The sequence below is a fragment of the Pan paniscus genome, chromosome 8 (genome assembly GCF_029289425.2).
Source record: "Pan paniscus chromosome 8, NHGRI_mPanPan1-v2.0_pri, whole genome shotgun sequence".
Classification (NCBI taxonomy): domain Eukaryota; kingdom Metazoa; phylum Chordata; class Mammalia; order Primates; family Hominidae; genus Pan; species Pan paniscus.
Genome location: NC_073257.2, coordinates 131,231,843 through 131,256,039, shown reverse-complemented (window position 1 = coordinate 131,256,039; position 24,197 = coordinate 131,231,843). Strand labels below are relative to the sequence as shown.

The following is a 24,197-nucleotide window of genomic DNA, read 5'->3' as shown; positions in this document are numbered from 1 at the left end:
ACCCTGCAAGGGCAATGGCCACCGCCAACTGCTGATGCTGGAGAAGAACGAGGGCTACATTTGGTGCAAGAGGTGCAGGAGGTTGGGGGGACTGATGGCCAAGACCTTCCACAGGCTGTGGTGACCTCAGTCCACTGGCAGCCTGGGATGGGCACCAGGAGGTATACCCTTCCGGGGAGCTGGTTGGCCCACAGGGTCCTGAGCAGGGTGAAGCCACCACTGGCCCTGGGGGATGGGACACACGCAAAGCTATTCCCACACAGGTCCCATCTCAGGCTCTCAATACCTCCGGGAGGTGAGTCTGACAGGAAGGCCACTTTTAAGAAAGGGAAACAGAGGCCCAGGGAGGGAATGTGGCTTGACCAAGTGGGCAGAACCACTGACACTAGAACACTAAATGGGTTGAGAACACACTTCTGTGAAGGTGAGTCAAGAGGAAGCAGATCTTGGAGAACCGAGGCTGCTGGACCCTGAGGACAATGGTACCCCGATGCTTCAACTATCCAGTGGGTGGTCCCGAGGTGGGGTCGGGGTGGCCCCTAACCCTTCAGAATACTCCAGAATATGTTTCAGAATTCTCTTCATTCTTTGATGTCGTTGGGCACCCCCTTTCCCTCCCAGTCAACCCCCAACACTTCCCCTCCACGCTGACCTCTCAGAACTGCCCTGCTAAGCCCTTCCTTCTGGGCACTTCTCCTGAACTTGGCCAGGCCTCCATCTGCCCTACCACAAATGGTTGGGTGTGGGCACACAGCAGCATGGTGACCCTTGAAGGGGCTGGGCCCCAAGAAGCAGGCATCCCGCCCCTACTCCAGTCCTGGCCTAGACCATCCCCATCTTGGCCCTGCCAGGCTTGGGCACTCTCTGGGGGAGGATGGGAACTGTGATCTCAGGAGGTCAACAACAGCCACCAGCCCAGCACTTAACAGCTCCCCACGTGGCCTGGCACAGACTTAGGGGCTCCTATTTTTGGATAAGGCCTCCTGTGCCACCTGCTGTGGGGTTTGGAAGACTCCTTACCTTTGGGGTGAGGTACTTGGTCATAATTTCCTTCCCTTTCTCTCCCAGTTTTTCATCTGGAGTAACTTCATATTCTGCCTAAAACAGAAGGAGAAAAAGAACAATAACAGGTTTGCTCATGAGCTTCTTATAGTTACAGAACCTCACAGCCCCTGGAGGAAACCCCCTAGAGGCCACCTGACCAATCCCCTTCTCCTGCAGGTCAGGAAACCGGGGGAGAAGACCTGGCCACGGAGCCCCGATGTTTAGTCCAAACTACTTTGCCCTCTCTCACAGATGCTGGGTCTCAGGATGGCGGTGCTCCATGCAGACTGCACATCAGAATCAGCAGGGAGCCCTGAGCAAACACTGATGCTGGGCCCCACCCTAGACCCATGAAACCAGGCTTTCCAGTGGGCCATGAGGGCTGGCACCTGGGCAGCCGGGGTTGAAGACCACTGACTTAGATGAATCAAAGGAAACTACCGGAAAAATAACAGCCCACCAGACTGGAAGGCCGCCGAGAAGCTGCCTTAGGTCACTCAGACCTTGTAAGCTGTGTGATCTTAGACAATTTGCTTAACCCTTCTATAAAACGCAGATGGTACCAGCACCTAGGTATACAGTGATTATACAGACGGAAGCGATCAAGCTCTTGGCCTGGAGCCTGGCCCATCATAAATAATAATAAACAGTTGCTATAGTTACCGCCATTGTGATGATTACACCTTGCAAGGATAAACAATAATGTGGATGCCTGGTCTTTTCCAGCTTTTCAGTTTACAAAGTGAACATACACAGGTTTTTAAAGATGTTCTTATCTGAACCTCGAAAGAGCCAGAGCAGTGACGCAGGAGAACAGGGGCTGCCATCCCACCCCCTCGTCTGTAGGTGGAGATCCCGAGGGCCGGCGGTGGGAAGGGACTTGCATAGGGTTGTGCATCGGGAGGTGGCAGGGCTGGGACTCGAACCTCCAAGCGCAGGGCTTCTCCTCAACCACACCACAGAATTTAGGACTCTGATAACTAGCCAAGCCAGGGGGCCCAAGCTCTAAAGATGGGAGGTCTCCAAAAAACAGACTTTTTAATTTCCCTGAATCCCAGAGGGGCTCCTTCGCTCACATCTGACGCACTCGCCACATGGATAAAGGGCCTCGAGTCAATAAAAAGCCTGAGTAAGCGGCCCTTTCTCATTTAGACAAAAGAGCTAATTGCAAATTGTTTATAACCATTTCAAAATCCACCACCCAAGGATTTGTCAGCCTCTGTCCAAAAGTACAGCTATTTCAAAAGAGGCAGGAAATGACACCAGCACAGACGGACCCGAACTCCTCCCCAGGCGTCCCACCATGCAGTCAGATGCCCAGCCGGCCCTCAGGGAAACTTCACACCTCAGTGTCTAGGGTCTGATTCCTCCCAGGCCAGCCAAAGGGAGCAGGCAGGCGGCACTCACAGTGACCACAGAGGCAGCCAGGCTCATTTCCAACCACAGTGAGCAAGTGTCCTTGTCTTGCCCTCTCTCTTCTAATGGAGAGCCAAGATCCAACGATTTTCTCCCATGAAGAAACATAAACACTACAATCATTTAGATCACAGGGAGATAGGGCAGTGGTTCTGTAAGGAATCCCACCCCTCATTTTATAGGGCTGGACACAGAGGCTCAGAGAAGTCAGGGACTTGCCCAAGGTCCAAGGTCACAGCTGCCGGACTGGCGCGCTGGCCTCTGGATTCCCACTGTGCCGCGTGGGCAGAGCCTCTCCCCAGAGGTCAACTCCTCTTCCACATCAAGATGAGCCTTGTGGGACTGGGGACTTCTTGATGATTTGACTCGAGAGATGAATTCCTGAGATGCTTTAAGGTGGCTCTTTCTTCTTGACTTTTTCCTGTTATTTTCTTCCTCTGTGCCCCCTGTCGCTCCCCTAAACCTGAGTGCACATGTGTGCACACACACGTGCCCACAGACACACAGATACACACACCCACACATCCACACACACATGCCCACAGACACACAGATACACACACCCACATACACAGACACCCACACACCCAAACATACACGTGCCCACACACAGACATACAGATACACACCCACACACAGACACCCACACACCCAAACATACACGTGCCCCCACACACAGATACACACACCCACACACACGTGCCCACAGACACGCAGATACACACACACACACAGACACCCATACACGTGCCCACAGACACGCAGATACACACACCCATACACGCACCCACACACCCCCACACACATGCCCACACACACAGATACACACACCCACACACACAGACACCCACACACACCCATGCACCCACATGCCCACACACAGACACACAGACACACCCACAGACACGTGCCCACACAGACACACACCCACACACACGCCCACACACAGACACACAAATACACACCCACACACATGTGCCCACACAGAGACACACAGATACACACATCCACACACAGAGACACCCACACATCCACACATACACGTAGCCACACACAGACACACGGATACTCACACACACCCACACACACAGACACCCACACACCCACATACAAGACACACGGATACTCACACCCACACACACGTGCCCAGATACACACCCCTATACAGACACCCACACCCACACACAGACACACACCCCCACAGACACACATACCCACCCAAACACACACCCCACACACACACACCCACAGACACACACAAACACAGACACACAGATACCCACACACACCCACACACCCACGTACCCACACACAGACACATGGATACACACAGCCACCCACACACAGATACACCGACACACGCAGACACCCACACACACACACACACGTACCCACACATAGATACACGGATACTCTCACACACCCACACACACACGTGCCCACACACACAGATACACCCACACAGACACCCACACACCCACACCCACACGTACCCACACACAGATACACACCCCCATACACAGACACCCACACCCACACACACACACAAACCCACAGACACACATACCCACAGATACCCACCCACACACACACCCCCCCCACAGACCCACACACACACACACCCACACACACCCACACACAGACACCCACACACAACCACACACCCACAGATACTCATCCACACAAACACACCCGCACCCCCCCAGACCCAGACACACACAGATACCCGCACGCACCCACACACAGACACCCGCACACAAACATCACACACCCACAGATACCCATCCACACAATCACACCCGCACCCCTACACACACACATACAGACACCCACACACAGACACGCACCCCATATGGAGTGCTGATTCCAGGCTCACCCTACATGGCAGGGTATGATTATTATTATATCTACATGGTAGGTATTATTAGTCCCGATTTGCAGATGAGGAGACTAAGGGTCTAAGAGGTTCCAACACAGCACAGCTAGCAAGCGACCGGGGCAGCAGTGGCGTCTCCAAAGGGGCTGAGCACTCTAGAGCCAGCTGCCTGCTGTTATCCAGAATGAGAAGCACCCAGGGTCCTGCTGCCCCTGGACAGCCTGCAGTGGGTCCAGCACCATGGGAATGTAGCTAGACTGCTCTGCAGGACCCAGGCCCTGGGCAAATGGCCGGCCATCATTTGGGGTAACTCTATACCATCCAGAACACTAGATTTGCACTGTACGAAAATACATCTGTGAAGGTGGCTCTATTTAACCAAATGGAGGCCTGGGGCTCACTAATCAGCCTCAATAACCAGCTAAAAATACTCTTGCTGTGGGTACTAAAACCCACGTTAAAAAAATAACATCCCTTTCAGGTCACCTGCCTCCCGGCAGAGGCCCCGCCGGTGGATGGGCACGCAGGTCCACAGGGCGGCAGCGGGAGCACGCGGGGACAGGCCTCCCCCGCCGGGATCAAAAGGCCTTTCTCTGAAGAGTCCGTGCCAGGCCACCACTTGAAGAGCATTTGTGTTGGGAGGCGGAAAACGGATAGAAGGCCTCCAGCTGGGCTTTTCGCACTGATTAAGACACCTAGTGACAGGCCATGTCTCCACAGTGACCCCCTGAGGGGAGCCCTGAGAGGCCACCTACAGAGGAAAGGTACCATGGTGGCTCCCCTGGATGGGCCGAGCTCAAGGCAGATCACACTCCACATGGCTGGGGCCACCCTGGAAACCACTGCTCTGAGGACACCCTTGCCCAGGTGGTGGGAGAAAGCTTAAACCAGCCTAACCAGCAAACGTAAGCAGCAAGTAAGAGTTTGTGCCAACAACCCAGAATTTTACAATTAGATGTAGCTCGGGAAATAGCAGCCAGACAATGATTTCAATGAAAAGAAAGGTAAACTGTATGCAAAGAGTGCCCTCGTGACCTCCATCTGCAAGAGAGTCCCTTCCAACCAGAGAGAGAGAGATGGGCCTTGTCCCCTCCCCGAAACACAGGCACCTCTGCTGTTCTGATCATTTAAAGCTCTCTTAGCCAGGGGCGGTGGTTCACACCTGTAATCCCAGCACTTTGGGAGGCCGAGGCGGGCGGATCACCTGACGTCAGGAGTTCGAGACCAGCCTGCCCAACATAGTGAAACCCCGTCTCTACTAAAAATACAAAAAATTAGCCAAGCATGGTGGCAGGTGCCTGTAATCCCAGCTACTTGGGAGGCTGAGGCAGGAGAATCGATTGAACTCGGGAGGCGGAGGTTGCAGTAAGCTGAGATTGTGCCATTGCACTCCAGCCCGGAGCTCTCCCTGCCCAGAGCTCAGGTCTAACAGCCACGGTGCCAGGGAGCACCCATGACAATCCATAATCCAGATACGTGCCAGGTGCCAACAGGGAAGACACCACTGAATGAGCCTTCTCCCTGCATTGTGATTTATGCCAAACACAGGGGTGGCCTTTGCGGGGAGATGCTGCTCTAACACAAAATGCAGACTATTACATTGAGCTTAAGGAACAAAGAATTATTTCTACATCTGTGCCTTCCAAAGAGTGGAAACATCTATGTGCATCTTAGTTTATAGCCCTAATACTTCATTCTCTTGGCCTGCCCTAATTGCATCATCAATCTCAGAATCTGCCAGGAAAAATATGTCCTGGCTATGAAGACACATTTCCTTCAGATGCTTTTAAGAACCTGCCACGTTTTCAAAGAAGTCGGCCCTAGGTTTAGAAAGGGCAGTCTGGGCTGAATTCCTCCTGGCCTTAGACTAACCTTAGATGTCACCTCCTTCTCCCAGGAGACCTTCTTCTGCCCTAACAGGAAGATGAAGTCAGAGATGCCGTGAGGTCTTGCCACCTCCAGCTTCTGTAATTATTGATGTGGTCAGCTTTTCCAGAGTCCTTGAGGCAGGGACAAGTGACACGCCTGGTCAGCACAATGCTCACCATGCACCCCGCTGGAGAAACACCTGGATCCACCCCGACGGCCCCAGCTTCTCGTGTGTGCTGACCACGTGGGCCGCCCCTCCAGAGCCCCTCCAGCCCTCTCCCACCCTGCTGTGGGGGTGGAGTGGTGGGGTGGTTTTCTGCTGGCTCCGTCCCCGCCTGGGCACCGCAGGCTCCTGGACCCTCTTCTCCAGACCCGACTCCTGTGGGCAGTCTTCTCCCACGATCCCACGTCAGTCCCTTCCCTTGGCCCTGCAGGTTGCAGGGTGGTGGAGGCTCAGGGGTGTTGCGTCAGCAGCTACTGATTTCCCTCCCACGCTTTGTAAATAGGCCCTCATTAAATTCCTCCATTCACACATCGGGCCGGCCATCTGTTTTCTGCCAGGACCTGGCTGATGCCCTGCACGGTGCTTCAGATGGGTGGGCACTGGCCTTGCTTCCTTTCTGCTCCCCAGTGAGAATGGCGAGCAGTGCATGAAGGGGGTGTCCCCCAGGGGCCCCAGGGTCAGACAGACCTGGTCAACCCCAGAGCTTGTGCCCGCCTGGGCAAAGTGTTCTCTAGTCTCTGGCTCCGGCTCCCATCTGAGTGGCCCTCTCAGGCCTCAGTCAAGAGGGATTCACTGGCCCAACTTAGGGCAATAGATGGGATGGAACCTGAGAAGGGAGGGAAGAACGGACTCCTGTCCACATTGGGTGGAGAATGAAAGTGGTAGGAGCGACTCCAGATTTCCTGAGGTACCACAGCCACCAGCTTGTGAATCGTGGCCTGGCCAGAGTCAAACACTGAAGAGAAGGCAGGAGGGAAGGGGGGCTGCATCTCTCCATGTGGTGGAGGGGACAGGCTCGCCTCTCTCAGGGGGAGGGGACAGGCTCGCCCATCTCAGGGGAAGTGATAAGCACCCCGGTGGCAGAGGGTGACATGGTTTGGCTGTGTCCCCACCCAAATCTCATCATGAATTGTATCTCTCACAATTCTCATGTGTTGTGGGAAGGACCCGGTGGTGGGAGGTAATTGAATCATGAGGGTGGGTCTTTCTGGTACTGTTCTCGGGATAGTGAATAAGTCTCACGAGATCTGATATTTTGTTTGTTTTTTGAGATTTTGAGATGGAGTCTCACTCTGTTGCCCAGGCTGGAATGCAGTGGTGCAATCTCGGCTCACTGCAACTTCTGCCTCCTGGGTTCAAGTGATTCTCCTGTCTCAGCCTCCCAAGTAGCTGGGACTACAGGCGCACACCACCATGCCCAGCTAATTTTTGTATTTTTAGTAGAGATGGGGTTTCACCATATTGGCCAGGCTGGTCCCGAACTCCTAACCTCAAATGATCTGCCCATCTTGGCCTCCCAAAGTGCTGGGATTACAGGATTACAGGCTGAGCCACTGCACCTGGCCCGATCTGATGGTTTTATAAAGGGCAGTTCTGCTGCACACGCTCTCTTCTCTTGTCTCCCACCATGTGAGACGTGCCTTTCACCTTCCATCATGACTGTGAGGCATCCCCAGCCACATGGAACTGTGAGTCCGTTAAACCTCTTTCTTTTGTAAACTGCCCAGTCTTGGGTATGTCTTTATAAGCGGCCTGAAAACGGACTAATACAGAGGGGCTGTGCCATCCTGCTTCCTGTCTGCCCCGTCACTTTTCTCCTAAGAGCTCCACCCATCCTCACCCCCACCAGCTGCTTTTCCTCCTTCCCTCTCAGAATTGTTTCTCTGTCTCTGCATCCAACCAAGGATCTAAAGGCTACCAGGAAAGGTCTTTAACTTTCCCCATTACTCTTTTTGTTCTAAGTGAAAACAATCCCAGCCTAACCTAGTTCAACAAAACTGTAAGCTCCTGGCTCCTGGAATCTGAGGATGAGCTGAACAACCAAATTGTGGGGAAATCAGAAAAGCAGCTGGGCCAAGTGCCCAGAGACCAGGGACACAAGCACTTCTGTAGCCCCCATCATCTGTGTGTTGGGTGTGTGTGTGTGTGTGTGTGTGTGTGTGTGTGTGTGTGTGTGTTGCTCATGATCTCTGGGTGCTGACTGGCTTGTTCCAGTGTAGGAAACATGGCAGTCCACAGTTCCCAGGGTTTTTATGTTAAGCTTTCTCTAGCAGGGAAGAACTTCCCCTTGAGGCCATCAATTCCAGGGAAAGGACTCGTTGGCCTGCCTTGGCTCACAGACCCCCTCCTGCTCCAGTCAACTGCAGCTTGGGGGTGACATCATTAAGAACATGGCAGCTTCTAGGACAGCCATGTTATTTGGGAATGCGGGTGGGGCACCCAGGAGACTGGATGATCCCACAGATGTGCACTATATAAACCCATTTTAGAAGTGGCACTTTTTCAAGACAGCCCTGCTCCCGGGGTCTGGCTTCCTAGATGTTCTGACTGTCTCTATGTGCACCTGAAAAACTATAAGCACCCTCCACTCTTCCCATTTTGGGGGATCACACCAGTGAGAGAAAGACAAAGACAAATACTGGATTCTCATAAACAAGAGAAGCAGAATACTCAGCCCCCAGTGAGGCAGAGTGGATCATTTCACAATAAAATTTCAAATGGTCAGGCACATCTAAAGCCAGGTGATAGCCCACTAATTTTATGTCATCACCTAGAGTCTAGGCTACTTAGCAGATAGGAATGCCTCTTAGCATTTCCTATATGAGATTTCATTTGTTGTAACCTCATATTTGTAGTCGCCTGCCTCCAAGGTGGCCTTCAATAATCCTTGCCTCATTATTCATGCTCTAGGAAAGTCTCTTTCCATATGAAACAGGGCTAACCAGTGCCACCAGTATGATATTAGGGAAATGGTGTGGATGCTCTAAGGCTAGGTCATAGAGGGCACTGCAGCTCCTACCATGCTCTCTTGGATTGCTTGCTCTGGAGAAAGCCAGCCATGTTGTGAGGACACTCAAGCAATCCCATGGAGAGGCTCCCTCCTGCCAACAGCCAGCACCAACCTGCCAGGCATGTGAATAACTGTGGATGCAGATCCTCCAGCTATGGTCAAGCCTTCAGATGACTGCAGCCCAGCCAACTTCTTAATATCTCACCTCATGAGAGACCTTGAGCCAACAGCACATCGCGAAGCCATGCCCAAATTCCTGACCCACAAAACCATCACCTAATAAAGGTTGACTGTTGTTTCAAGCCACTATATTTTGAGGTGAACTAATACTGTGTGGGCCTCAGTGGCTCATGCCTGTAATCCCAGCACTTTGGGAAGCCAAGACAGGCAGATCACTTGAGGTCAGGAGCTCGAGACCAGCCTGGCCAACCTGGTGAAACACTATCTCTACCAAAAATACAAAAATTAGCTGGGCATAGTGGCGCACGCCTGTAATCCCAGCTACTAGGGTGGCTGAGGCACGAGAATCACTTGAACCCAGGAGGTGGAGGTTACAGTGAGCTGAGGTCACACCACTGTACTGCAGCCTGGGCAAAAGAGTGAGACTCTGTCTCAAAAAAGAACAACAACAAAAAACCCAAAGCTAATACTGAACAATTATTTTAACTTGTAGCTGGTGTTGCTTAATTCACTTCAAAATTTTCCTTGGCCAGGTACAGTGCCTCATGCCTGTAATCCAGCATGATTCCACTTTGGGAAGCCAAGGTGGAAGGATCACTTGAGGCCAGAAGTTCAAGACCAGCCTGGGCAATACAGAGAGACCCCATCTCTAAAAAAAAAAAATTTAATTAGCCAGGCATGGTGGCCTGCGCCTGTAGTCCCAGCTATTCAGGAGGCTGAGGTGGGAGGATTCGCTTTGGGCCTAAGAGTTTGAGGCTATGGTAAGCTATAATCATACCACCGCACTCCAGCCTGGGCAATAGAGTGAGACTCCACCTCTTAGAAAAAAAAAAATCTTCTTTATTTTTTTAATCTTTCATTTAACCAGAAAGCAAGCTGCACAAGGGCAGGAACTTAGTTCTTCTGTTCATTGTGTTCTCCCAACTGCTAGAACAGAGCCTGGCACACAGGAGCCACCCCATAAATATGCCCTGGGTGAATCTGGTTCCATATCTGCCAAACATCCCTCAATCCCAAAGAGAAGAGACCTGAACCCATTAAGTCTCACCCAAGTGTGGAGATAAGATGGTTTCAAATGAGCCAGCATGTGGTCAAGGCTCCCAGGGAACAGGTTAGAGAGAAGTCCATCAGTCTCCAAGATGCCACAGACTCTTTGCCCTGTGGGGGCTGACACTAGCCTAGACCCTCTTCAATCCCCTGACCAGCTGGGCAAACTCTTTGCCCTTTAGAGACCAGACCTAGTCATGGCTTAGGTCACTGACTCCATTTCTTGCTGAGAGGACAGGTGGCAGTGGCAGGAGAAAAGTCTTTCTCAGGTTCCTGGAAGACCCTTGATAACCAACACCAAAGGCCAAACTCCCCCTGCAGTCTAGTAAATGACGCGCAAACAGTTCTGCTGCCCAGAAAATCACCTGGGCCGTCTTTAAAAAACAGTTGCAGCCTTCCACTTGACTTGAGAAATGTGGACATTAAGACTGCACAGAAGGCCGGGCACGGTGGCTCACGTCTGTAATCCCAGCACTTTGAGAGGCTGAGGCAGGCGGATCACTTGAGGTCAGGAATTCAGGACCAGACCAGCCAACATGGCGAAACCCCATCTCTATTAAAAATACAAAATTAGCTGGGTGTGGTGGTGTGCACCTGTAATCCCTGCTACTCAGGAGGCTGAGGCAGGAGGATCACTTGAACCCAAGAGGCGGAGGCTGTAGTGAGCTGAGATCGCACCACTGCACTCCAGCCTGGGCAACACAGTGAGACTCTGTCTCAAATTTAAAAAAAAAAAATACTGTGCAGGAGAGGAGCCTTTCCCAGGGACTACATCAGAGTCCAACGAGGACAGGTTATTTTTAAAAGCTCCACTTGGTAGAAATTCAACAGAGAGATGGGAATGGCGTGGATGGCGCTGGCCGAGTCAGGCAGCACCCGGGGCGCTACTGCAACACCAAGGACCCCGCCACCTCCTCCCTCCTCTGGGTTCCAGTCAGGATGGAAGAAAAAACGGATTTTAGACGAGAAGTTACGCCAGCCCTGGAAAACTCAATAAAGTCTCCGTGCGTAAAAGAGGTGTTCCAGAGGCTGGTCATTTGACGTCAAGATGGGCGATGAAAAAGTCTCGCTAATTCCCAGGGATGCAGATGAAAACGCAGAAGGGAGCGAGTCAGCCCCTCGTGAGTGGCAGCTTCATTAGGGTAGATGTGAAGAGCATTTGACGTGCTGACACAGGAGCCAGACTCACATTTCCTTTCCAAAAAACAGCTCTTGGTACAGGCCCAGAGAGAGGGAACGATGGCACGACCAGAATGAAAATGGGCATCCATTGGATTTTTTTTCCCCCTTTTCAAACTGACTGTAAGTGTCTAACAAAACACGTGGCTGGAAAATTCCACCGACTCCTAGGCTTAGCCTCACTCTGCTCTGCCTCATCAACTCTCTAGATGGCTCCCAAAGCTGCTGCTGCCTCCTCTTTTCCAGATGGGGAGCAGCCCTTGGTCCGGGGCATCTTTTGTCCTCACGCTTCTCCATCCACGTGGATTTGTTTCCTTGGTGAGCTCCTCCAGCCCAGGGCTCTCTAAACACCAGCTATATATATGTTGACAACTCCAAGGCTGGGCATGGAGGCTCATGCCTGTAATCCCACCACTTTGGGAGGCCAAAGCAGGCAGATCACTTGAGCCCAGGAGTTTGAGACCAGCCATGGCAACATGGCAAAACTCTGTCTCTACAAAGAATACAAAAATTAGCTGGGCGTGGTGGCATGTACCTGTAGTCCCAGCTACTTGGGAGGCTGAGGCAGGAGGATCACCTGAGCTCGGGAGGCAGAGGTTGCAGTGAGCTGAGATCACACCACTGCACTCTAGCCTGGGTGACCGAGTAAGACTCTCAAAAATAAAAATTAAAAAAAAAAAAAGTTGACAACTCCCAATTTTCCATTTCCAGCCCAGATCTTTCTCATGAAGCCTGACTTGAATACCCATCTCCCCTGGAGCTTCACCACTGAAGGATCTGGTAGACATCCCAAGGCGTGTGTGCCTAAAACGGAGCTCTTGATTTTCCCCACAAGGTGACCCTCCCATAGCCTTATCCTTACTCCATCTTTCCATTTGTTCAGATCAAAACTTTGAAGTCTTCCTTAACTCTTCTCTCATCCCCAATCCATCAGAGAATACACCTTCCACACAAGTCTCAAATCCAACCACTTCTCACCACTGCCAGGGGCTACTAAGCTGGCTTGAGCCACCAGCTGCTCTCAACTGGACTGCTGCAACAGCCTCCTAGCAGATCTCCCTGCTCCCACCTCAGCCCCTCAAAGCCTGCTCCCAACATGGAAGCCAGAGGGATTCTTGAAAAACCTAAGTCACAGATGGGCATGGTGGTGCACACCTGTATTTGCAGCTACTTGGGAGGCCAAGGCAGGAGGATCACTTGAGTCCAGGAGGTTGAGGCTGCAATGAGCTACGAACCCACCCCTGCACTCCAGCCTGGATGACAGAGTGAGACCCTGTCTCATAAATAAAATAAAATAAAATAAAACCCCAAGTCAGACCATGCCACTGCTCTGCTAAAAACCCTCCAGTGGCTCCCCCATTTCACCCAAAGTCAAAGTTCTCTGATGGCACAAAGTTTTACATGATCAGCTCCTCTCCTACCCCCTCTGCCCCTCCTCCCTCCCCTCCAACTGCGGACACTCGTGCCTTCAGGCCTTTGTGCTGGCTGTTCCCTGCCTGTAACACCCTTTCACCACATATTCACTTGGCTAACTCCTCCAACGACTTCCTGGTCCTCAGTCAAATGTCGCCTTTTCAAAGACTCCAATGCTGACCATCCTACTTCATGATACAACCAGCCTCCCCATATCCAAACTCCCAACCTCCTTTAACCTGCTCCAGTTCTTTTTCCATCCCAGTTCTCACCTTCAAACATTCCATGTCATTGGCTTATGATGCTCATGGTCTCAGAGGCAGCATGATGCAGAGGAAGGAGCCTGGACTGGGAGCCAGGAGACCTGAGTTCTGGGCCTACCTCTGCCCCTCACATGCTCTTTGACTCTAGGCAAGCCACCAACCTCCACTGGGCCCAATCTGAGCATCACTCAGCTGTTAGGTGTGGCACTGTGGGCTGAGGATTCACAGACCATGGGCCACGTCTGTGCCACCAAGAGGCTCTGGCTAGTGGAGGAACAGGCACACAGACCCCTCAATGGCTAGGTTCACTGAGCCTCAGTGCTATTCCAGACATGGTTCTGAGCAGTAGGAACTCATGTAGTCTCCAGCTAACACCTCTCCCATCATCAGATACAGCTATATCCCCACTTACAGATGAAGACACGAAGTACACGAGGGGTTAAACACCTGCCCATGGTCTCACCAACAGATGGTGGCAGAGCCATTTTGTCTTGGCATCCTATCTCTGGAGGCTGCACTCTGCATCATGCACCTCTGCCAGCACGGGGCAGCAGTGTGGCTCAGGTGCATGTGAGAAGCAAGCACCCACAGCAGAGGGGCACAGCAGGAGAGAGAGGAAGAGGGAGATCGGGAGGGCCTCTGAGAATAGGGGACAGAAGGACAAGTAGGCATTTGCCAGGCAAATGGGACTGTGGGGAGGATTTCAGGCAGGGAGGCCTGAGGGAGCTAGGGCCAAGAGGCTTGAACTCTCCTGGCAAGTCAGAAACGCCAGAAGTGGGTGGTTGGGCCAGAACACAGAGCTGAAGAAAGACTCCGGGAAGGCCAACGGTGAAAAGGTGGGCAGGAGCTGATGCTGGAAGATCCGGTAAGTCAGCCTCAGAACCTGGACTTTATCCTAGATGTCATTACTTCCCAACCCTGGATACACATTAAACCCCTGGGGGCTTTGAAAAATGCCAATAGGTGCTAGAATCGATGGCCTAGTGGTAATAACCCTTGTGCCAAACTGTGGCCTGCAACTGCTATGTCCCAGTAAAAGGAATCACAGCTCCTCTGAAAAACAATGGATCTAGTACAAGATGAGCCCAGAACCCTGCGTCACATCAGACAGCAAGGAGACTACTGATAACTGCTGGAGCCCAGCCAGGGACTCAGAAGCCAACCTGGAGAGGTCCCCACTAGCCACTGATGAGACGATGAGCATCAGTCAGGATAATGACTACAGTGCAACAATACACACACAACGCGTTTAAAACCACAAGTTAAAAATAGTTACTGCTACTGGAGGATGGTAGTGAACCAGTTTGGTATTTTAGAAACATTAATGCGAGAAAAGAATCAACCATTTCCTCTATGAACTTTACCACTGGGTCACCACATGGTCATCAAAAGGAAGTGCCTCTGTTGGCAAATGAAGAAGGAATGGCAGAATTAGAATGTTGCCATGTTGCAAGCCCTTGTTAATTAACAGATTCAGGTACAGACTAGCAATAGCTGCTACCATTTCAAAAAGAAAGACAACCAGATGGTATATGTCCCCTGATGGAAGAACATGAAACCACTGAGGAAGTCAAATCCCACTCCACCCTGCAAAAACGGAAACCGAATTTGGTCAAGTTTCTAGATCCAACTAGCAATGTATAAGAAATATAAAGGAGCCAGGCCAGGCGCGGTGGCTCACGCCTGTGGTCCCAGCACTTTGGGAGGCCGAGGTGGGTGGATCACGAGGTCAGGAGATCGAGACCATCCTGGCTAACATGGTGAAACCCCATCTCTACTAAAAATACAAAAAATTAGCCGGGTGTAGTGGCGGGCGCCTGTAGGCCCAGCTACTCGGGAGGCTGAGGCAGGAGAATGGTGTGAACCTGGGAGGCGGAGCTTGCAGTCTGCTGAGATTGCACCACTGTACTCCAGCCTGGGCAACAGAGCGAGACTCTATCTCAAAAACAAAAAAAAAAGAAAGTAATATAGAGGAGCCTGTTAAATGACATTTAGGGATAAGAATACAAAATTCAGACTGTGGGAAGCTCTTCTGTAGGAACAACAAATGTATTACAAAGGGGGATGGATGGTTATGGGGGAGCCTAGAGTCAAGAAAACATCAACAGATCACAACGTGTGGACCTTAGCCAGACCAGTTCAAACAAATACACATAAAATGTACGAGAACACTGGAAATCTGAATACTAACATTTGATGATAGGAAATAATTTTTTAAGCTGTGATAGTACTATTTTTTAAAGAGCTCTTATTCAGAGATACATAATGAAAAGTTCACAGATGAGAAAATATGTGAAAATTGCTACAAAGTGTTACAGAGTAAAGGATGGAGGAATGGATGAAAGAAGATTGGCCATGAGTTCATAATTGTGGGTTCATAAAGGTGGGGTGAAGGGTGCCTGGGGGTTCATTACAATATTCTGTTGACTTTTACTTTTTATAGCTTGAAATTTTCCATAATAAAAAGTTATAAAAATACTAGGCCCCACCTCCAGAGATTCAAATTAATTGGTCTGGGCTTCAGCTCAGGCTCTGGTGTGTTTTTAAGGCTCCCCAGGTGTTTCTAATGCCCAGCTAAGATTGAAAACTACTGTAATCACTCACACAAGAGGCGCCAAGAGCCTGCCCGAAGCCCAAGGCAGAGCCTGCAGAGGGGAGGGAGCTGGCCTGGGCAGGGTCAAGGAGCCAAGCACATGAGCCTGATCAGGTTGGGGAAGGACGAGGAGGGGAAGGCATCAAAGAGTGCAAAGATTTCAGGCTTGGGTGACTGTAGGGTGCTGGTCACTGGAACAGGTAATGTCTCAGGGCTGGTAGCTTTGGGGTCCTGGGAGAAAGTCCTGAGTGCATTTGGGACTTACTGACTTTAAGGGGGCCTTATTGACTTCAGGGAGATGTCCAGTGGCCAATTTGGTTTGTGGGTCTAGAGATGCACATCGAGATCTTGAAGCAGATACAGAGACTCGAAACCCTAAAGGGTTGTCCCCCAAACTGAGATAGAGGTCGGGATGGCTGCAGCCAATGGTGGCATGAGGGCCCTTCAGGAAACAGCAGCCTCTCGGCCCCTGCACCTGGGGGGGAGGGGAGGGGCCTGGATGACTTCACACCCTTCATGACCGCTCTCCACTCCTCTTCCTTCCCTCTTGTCCTCCTTCCTCGGATAGAAACCCAAGGGCAGTTGGCTGAACCGAGGTGCCCAGGCTCCCCAGGCAGGTGCAGAGGAACTCCTGACTATTCCCACAACCTGTCTTAAAAGCCCATGCAATCAATCAGCATTTGTTAAACAAACGAATAACAAGCACATCTGAAGGAAGACTCCATGGTGTCAGGCATGTCACCCATGCCAGAGCCCAGTGGAGCCATTGGTGTCAGACCGGCTTGACAGCCATGTGCTTCATTTGACATGTATTGAGTGCCCATAGATTCTGGGCACTGTGTGAGGCAGGTATGAACAGGAAGCCCAGGGTCCTGCCCTCAGGGAGCTTGCATTCTAATGGGGAAGCAGACAATAAACAATTGTACAAACAGACAAAAGCTTTGGAATTCTATAAAATGGGTTCTCAGCTGGAGGAAGGGGCCTCGAGATCCAAGAGCTAGGCCTAACTTCCCCAGGCACTGCCTCCCATAATAACCCAGGCTTCCAGAATCAAAGAGCTGATAGGGCTCCACTTTATAGCAACAGCAACTAAGGTCCAGAGGGGAGGGGGCCCACCCAAGGTCACCCATGAGTTTAGATCCTCAGACAATTTTGCATTCCTAATCAAAGTCTGTAGTGGGAGTTTTGTAAGCAGTGAGTTTATTCCTCACTCTTCTAACCCATGAGATCTATCTTTTCCTTTGAGCCAAAACAATCACTGATCACAGAGGACCACAGGACCATCCCTCAGGAGCAGGAACTTACCACGGAGTCCAGGAACTGAATGTAACACTCCAGCCCAGGCCTGGTTTCACAAAACTGCCGGAAAAGCAGCCTCCCAATTGGCTGCTTGTCACATAAACTGCAGTAATCTCTGTCTGGAGACAAGAAAAGAAGAATGTGATGAGACCCAGGAGAAGGCCAGGCAGGGCCTTCCTGTCATTCCCACACCTGGGCTCAGAGCCCTAGATGGATGGTGGAAGGTGACTGGCAAACTCTCAGAACACCTTCTTCATTTCATGGTCTTCGCAGACTCAGAGAGACGTCAGTGTAGAAGAAGGCACCAGTGATGACCCAGCCTCTACTCCCCACCCCACACCCCCAGTCCAATGCTCTGATTCTGTATGGACATGCCAGCAGTTCTGGGGACTGTGATTCCATCTCCTTGGTGGCCATTAAGCACATCACATTCTCTGATTACAGTGACTGGATAAGGGTGGCAGGCCTGTAATGTAAGCCAGTCGAATCAGAGTGGACTGCAGACTCCCTGGGAACACTGGAGCAGAGGTGCTCTCTTCCTCTGGAGGTCATGGTGAGTGGGTGTGAAGCCAGGTGCTGCAGCAGTGTTCTTGACACTGCAAGAAAAGCCGCGATGAGGATGAGCCTGACACATCAAGGAGGTGAGAGCTGGGAAATTAGAAGAAGTAGAGTTGGTGCCCTGGTGATGTCATGAATCTCTGGATCAAACCATGCCTGTAGCTCAAACCATATCTGAAAAGCTGATTTATGAGACAACACATTCTCCTTGTTTAGGGCAGTTTGAACATTTTTAGAAATTACTTCTAATTCAAAGCATCCTAATGGATACAGTTTTTAAAAATCATTTTTGCCCAACTGGAGAAAAGCCCAGTCTTAGGATGCTTCAAATTATGAAAACCCTGCCTTTTCCAGTTAGGCACTAAAGGCACAGAGACAGGAAGTCACCCGCGCTTACCCACTCAATAGCCAAGAGGGTTCTGAAGAGGAAATACTGCAAGACTCCCACCAAGAGGCCCAGAGACCATGGTGTTAGCCAACAATTTGCTGTGTTACTTCAAGCAATTCACTTGCCCTCTCTGGGCCTCTGTGTTCTCCTCTGAAAACCAGAAGTTGGGATGCTGGAGTTGGGATGGGGGCCCTTTCCCTTTTGGTTCTTCCTGCAGTGATGCTAAAGCCTCTCCAAGAAGTTCTCTCCGGCCAGGAAGATACTCGAAGGAACCACTGAAACATGCTGCCTCAGGCTCTCTGGAGCACGGAACACTAGGCCATCGATGTTGCAGCTGCACGGGACACAGTCGGATGAGTTCGTGGGAAACAGGGAAGAGGGCGATAGAGCCTGGGAAGGAGAGCAACTTGCAGGGAAGGGATGACTATAGTCTACCTGGTGTAGAGGAGCTAAGATACCATCCCCCCTAGAAAAGATTTCTCTTGAGATACGCCAGGCAACAAGGGGATATGAACACAACCACTGCGCTGGCATACTTTGATTCTTAGTCTCAAAATGCTTATCCACAGGATGTAAAGCTATGGCTTGCCGGGAGGGAGGATCTCGTGGTAGCTGTGAGTGTCAGTGTGGGCTCCGGAGCTAAACTGCCTTGGTTTAAATCCCAGCCCATCGCTCACTGCCTGTGTAACCTGGGGCAACAGGCTTGACACTGCCCCTCAGTTGTCTAGTCTGTAAACTGCGGACGGTAAGCAGACCTAACTCCTAGGACCGTCCCGAAGAATGAATAAGACAATACATAGAAACCACTCAGACCAGATGCTGGCACATTAATAAACCCCATTTCTCATCGTTATGGATGTGATAATTTGGTCTGTTCCATCTCCCTTTCCTTTAGGGAACCTCCTTTCTCCCAGTCTGCACCAATTCAACCCAAGCCTCCGAATCTAAAAGGGGAGCTGACGCCTCCCATGCTACGGAGACAGGCACGTGACTCAGTCATAGCCAATCAAAAGGCCTCTGTCTCCTGGCCACAGTGCTACGGTCACGGATGGACACGTCACTTAGTCACAGCCAATCAGAGGCCTCTCTGGCCATAATGACAGGTTCAAGGGTGGCCATGCCTCAGTTCTAGCCAATCAGGTCAGGGCCTGTGATCCGCGCGGGCCCCGGAGTCCTCCCAGGGCTTTTGCCAGAACTTCCAGGAAAGACACTGTCTGTTCCCTGGGATGCCAGCAGGGTTCTTGGGGATGACTGGTCAGCCGAGGGCTGCTGAGACTGCCTTCCCCCCACGCAGCGAGAGCCCACGGAGGCGCAGCCCGCACACAGGCGGAGATGAGCGGAGAGAGGAGCCCTGAAGGCAGCCCGCCCTCCCGGGCATTTATTCACCACACGGGGACACGGCCTCAGCACTCCGCTGTCTGCCTCCTGGAACGGAAAGAGCCGCGGCCAGGCCCCCTTCTTTCATGGGTAACCTACCTGAGGGCAAGGTTTTTTTTTGGAGGAATTCGCCCGGTCTAAGTAGCGTATGTCGAAGAAGGCACTCTAAAACGTTTCATTCTCTCCCGAGTGAGTATTTGGATCAGCATGGATGAGCAACCTGCCAAGTCCCCTCTTGGCCCACTCTCAAATGGTTTTGTGGCTGCAGCTAGCCCTGGACTGCAGCCTAAACTCTGCCCTTCAGCCGTGGGCGCAGTCTCCACCGCTCCCAGCACAGATGGTTCACAAATAGCCACTCCAACAAGCATTTAGCCTCAGTGTGTGCCAGGTTCTGACGGGGAGGGGTACCTAGGGATGTGGTCCCAGCCCGCAGGGAGCTTGGACTCAGATTGGAGAGGTCAGCAGGAGTGTGTGTGGGTGAACAGACAAGATCTCAAATGACAGTAATAAAATGTCAAGCTAGATGAGTGTGATCATCAGCCACAGTAGGGAACCTGGTCTCAGCGGCCTGTGACAGGTCTGCAGCCTGCACCTGTTAGCACAATGCCCTGCAGATACAGCCTGCATTCCCGTTGCCTCCCACTCAACACAATCCCCCAAGGGGAGGAAAACAAATCTTTGCATCCTTTCCCAATCAGTTTTTCCCAGCACAAACACAGAACCAAAGTAAATTACCTTGTGTCAAATTCCATTTTTATTCAATTATGGGAGAGAGCACCATGCTGCTTATGTGATTTAAGCAAGGTACCCCTCTACCCCCACCTTTTCCAAAAGCAGTTTTGAGATTTCATGTGCCATATTGTGATCCCTTAAGGGTTCATTTGACAGATTTTTTTTTTCTCTCCATATGGCATTTGCTGTCAGTATGGAAACAAGGCCGTTATAAACTCGCAGCACAGTAAACACCATGCGATTCCAACACAAGCTGTCAGCACCTCAGTTCCGAGCCTCTCCCAGCTGTAGAGAGGATCCCAGGCAAAAAAACTACTCGTTGGAAGCCTAGAGAGAAATAAAAGGACCAGTAATGATCTTTTTAGATTTCTTTCTTCACCTCAAATCAAGATCAACGGGTCCGTTTTCTGAGCAAGCACACACACAAAAACAAAATCATCCCTAGTGCAACATTTACAGTTCCTATAGAAATGGATAAGGAGGCCACAGAAGGAAGAATATGAATTTGGGAATGATCAAGGTGACAGGAGGAGGCGCAAATCAAAGTTCTTGATGTATCAAGAGCAAACCCGAGGTATAGGTTGCTTCTGGAAAGTCAATGACATTGAAGTTGGAAGCATGAGAAGTTCTACGATACATGCTTGGAGTGGACCCTTTCGGATCTGTTTCAACAGAAGCTGGCAATGTTGTTGAAATCCAGCTTGGAAGGGGGCCTGCCCACAACCTTTCTCCCAAGTGTGGTCTGTTGGGGTTGGTGAGGAGAAACACCTAGGACAAGGGCAGAAGACTTTTCTCTCTGTCTCCAAATCTATCTTTAGGGGTGGGAGAACACTGGGATGCTGTACACACAGGCACACACACACTGTCCACACACACGCACGCACATACACACACGCACGCGCATGCGCACTTGCTCTTCTAGAACATGGAACTCCTGCTTTCCATGTGCCTCGTTGATCTTTTCCTCCAAGCCAGAAAGAGGCTGCTTTATGTAAGACCATGTAGTAGTAGTGGCCAGGCACGGTGGCTTATGCCTGTAATCCCATCACTTTGAGAGGCCGAGGCGGGTGGATCACCTGAGGTCAGGAGTTCGAGACCAGCCTGGCTAACATAGTGAAACCCTGTCTCTACTAAAAATACAAAATAATTAGCCGGGCGTGGTGGCAGGCACCTGTAATCCCAGCTACTTGGGAGGCTGAGGCAGAAGAATGGCTTGAACCTGGGAGGTGGAGGTTGCAGTGAGCCAAGATCGTGCCATTGTACTCCAGCCTGGGCAACAAGAGGGAAACTCTCTCAAAAAAAAAAAAAAAAAAAAAAGGCATTAGGGAGTAGGGTATGGGGAGCTCCTCGGCCCCTAAGTATCCACAAATCATCCAGCCATTCTAATTTTGCTATTTTGGGTCCTTCATTCACTCAACAAACTCTCTTCCAAGGTCTCCTGCTTTTTGATACTAGAAGTTTCCTTTGATGTTAAGGGTATCTTCTTGAACTCAACACGTGGGGATATGTGGGTGGGTCAGTGGGAAGGGACACATCTTATACCCACTGGCCGGTTACTGATCCAGCGACAGGTTTGGAATTAACAGCTGGCCAAGAATGGAGGACATCATCTCTGTGATGTGACATTTGGAAGAGGAAGGTGACTGGGAAAGGGGAAGGGCCTAGAAAGCCCATCATAAGCTGCAGGGCACTGAGCTGTGCCCTTGACTAAGGAGCAGAGCACCCTGGGAGGGGCTAGGCCTACTTATGCACACAGGAGGGTGCTGGGAGATACACTGGGAAGGCAAGCTGGACTCACACAGGAAAGGGCTGGACTCTCAGGCCAGGAGTCTGGAATGGATTCAGTGTCTCACTGGTAAATCAATAATTTAGAGCAAAAATGATTCACATGCAGTCCACAGAAAAGGGGACAAAAACGGGGTGGCGGCAAGTCTGAGACATTTACAGAGGAAGTCATTGGTCTGGGAGCTATTGTGGCCTGTGGGCTCAGGCCCCAGCTTTTGGGCAGGGAGGCTACCAGCTCCTGCGGCTGGGATCCTGCTTTGGTGAGCAGCTGGACTGAACTGGCTTCAAGAAAACGACATGTGTTGTTTGTTTCTTCAAGGGACTGACACTCCCCACCTCCCCGGCATGCCCACAGCTGGCCTGGGAAGGCGGGATTGCCACACCTTCCTGCAGCACACTGAATTCCAGCCTTGCGCTCAGACAGAACCATGTCTACCCAGCAGGCAGTCCCTTTAGCAAGGTACCAGACACTTGCTTAGTCCTTGTCCTTAGCAGTTTGCTCACTGGCCAGTGTGAGAGGGAGGCACATCCATGGATAACACTGGAAAGAGAAGCCACATAACAATGTCTATGTAACAAAACTGCATAAGTCAATTGGGAAGTGTCCTGGAAGGTGTCGTGGCAGAGGGGGCAAGACACCCTCTCATGATGCTAGGTCAGTTTCAGGGGTGGTGGCCATGGAGAGCACACTAGAATATGGGAATGGGCACACAATGCAGGCAGGGGGAGAAGCTGAGTCCAGGTGAAGAAGAGGGAAAAAGGTCAAAGCCAGAGAGAATGGGGCTTGAGGCTGGGAGGAGGGGCAAGGAGAAGCTACAGTGGGGAGGTGAAACCTCCAGGTGAGATGCCAGGAGGACCTGGAGGGTGTGCTGAAGTGTGGGAGAAGGTGAATTAGGACAAGAATTCTGGGCTAGGTCTGAGACCACCATAGGATGTCACTGAGTGGATCTTCAAGACTGTCCTAAAGAAAACAGACAGAAAGTGGTAGGTCACTTAGGGATGGGAGGTGAGGCGTGAAGGGGCGAGAACCAGCAAATAGTGTTAAGTGAGTGGCCAGCAAGTGTATTAGGCCATTCTTGCATTGCTATAAATACCTGAGCCTGGTTAATTTTTTTTTTAATTGATTGATTATTTATTTATTTATTTATTTTGTGATAGAGTCTCACTCTGTCACCCAGGCTGCAGTGCAGTGTCGCAATCTCTCCTCACTGCAACCTCCATCTCCCAGGTTCAAGCGATTCTTCTTTTTTTTTTTTTTTTTTATTATACTTTAAGTTTTAGGGTACATGTGCACATTGTGCAGGTTAGTTACATATGTATACATGTGCCATGCTGGTGCGCTGCACCCACTAACTCATCATCTAGCATTAGGTATATCTCCCAATGCTATCCCTCCCCCCTCCCCCCTCCCCACCACAGTCCCCAGAGTGTGATATTCCCCTTCCTGTGTCCATGTGATCTCATTGTTCAATTCTCACCTATGAGTGAGAATATGCGGTGTTTGGTTTTTTGTTCTTGCGATAGTTTACTGAGAATGATGGTTTCCAGTTTCATCCATGTCCCTACAAAGGACATGAACTCATCATTTTTTATGGCTGCATAGTATTCCATGGTGTATATGTGCCACATTTTCTTAATCCAGTCTATCATTGTTGGACATTTGGGTTGGTTCCAAGACTTTGCTATTGTGAATAATGCCGCAATAAACATACGTGTGCATGTGTCTTTATAGCAGCATGATTTATAGTCATTTGCGTATATACCCAGTAATGGGATGGCTGGGTCAAATGGTATTTCTAGCTCTAGATCCCTGAGGAATCGCCACACTGACTTCCACAATGGTTGAACTAGTTTACAGTCCCACCAACAGTGTAAAAGTGTTCCTATTTCTCCACATCCTCTCCAGCACCTGTTGTTTCCTGACTTTTTAATGATCGCCATTCTAACTGGTGTGAGATGGTATCTCATTGTGGTTTTGATTTGCATTTCTCTGATGGCCAGTGATGATGAGCATTTTTTCATGTGTTTTTTGGCTGCATAAACGTCTTCTTTTGAGAAGTGTCTGTTCATGTCCTTCACCCACTTTTTGATGGGGTTGTTTGTTTTTTTCTTGTAAATCTGTTTGAGTTCATTGTAGATTCTGGATATTAGCCCTTTGTCAGAT

General features: G+C 50.7%; 1 protein-coding gene across 3 annotated transcripts in view; it reads right to left on the bottom strand.

Moving 5' to 3' along the window:
• Positions 1 to 24,197, bottom strand: part of GRK5 (G protein-coupled receptor kinase 5) — a 249,992-nt gene that overhangs the window by 58,290 nt on the left and 167,505 nt on the right. For all 3 annotated transcript variants that reach the window (XM_003825647.6, XM_034931601.3, XM_063607919.1), the window contains 2 exons: positions 17,200 to 17,312; positions 1,021 to 1,098 (listed from right to left, as the gene is read on the bottom strand). In XM_003825647.6, the coding sequence (XP_003825695.1) occupies positions 1,021 to 1,098; positions 17,200 to 17,312 (191 nt within the window). The remainder of the gene's footprint in view (positions 1 to 1,020; positions 1,099 to 17,199; positions 17,313 to 24,197) is intronic.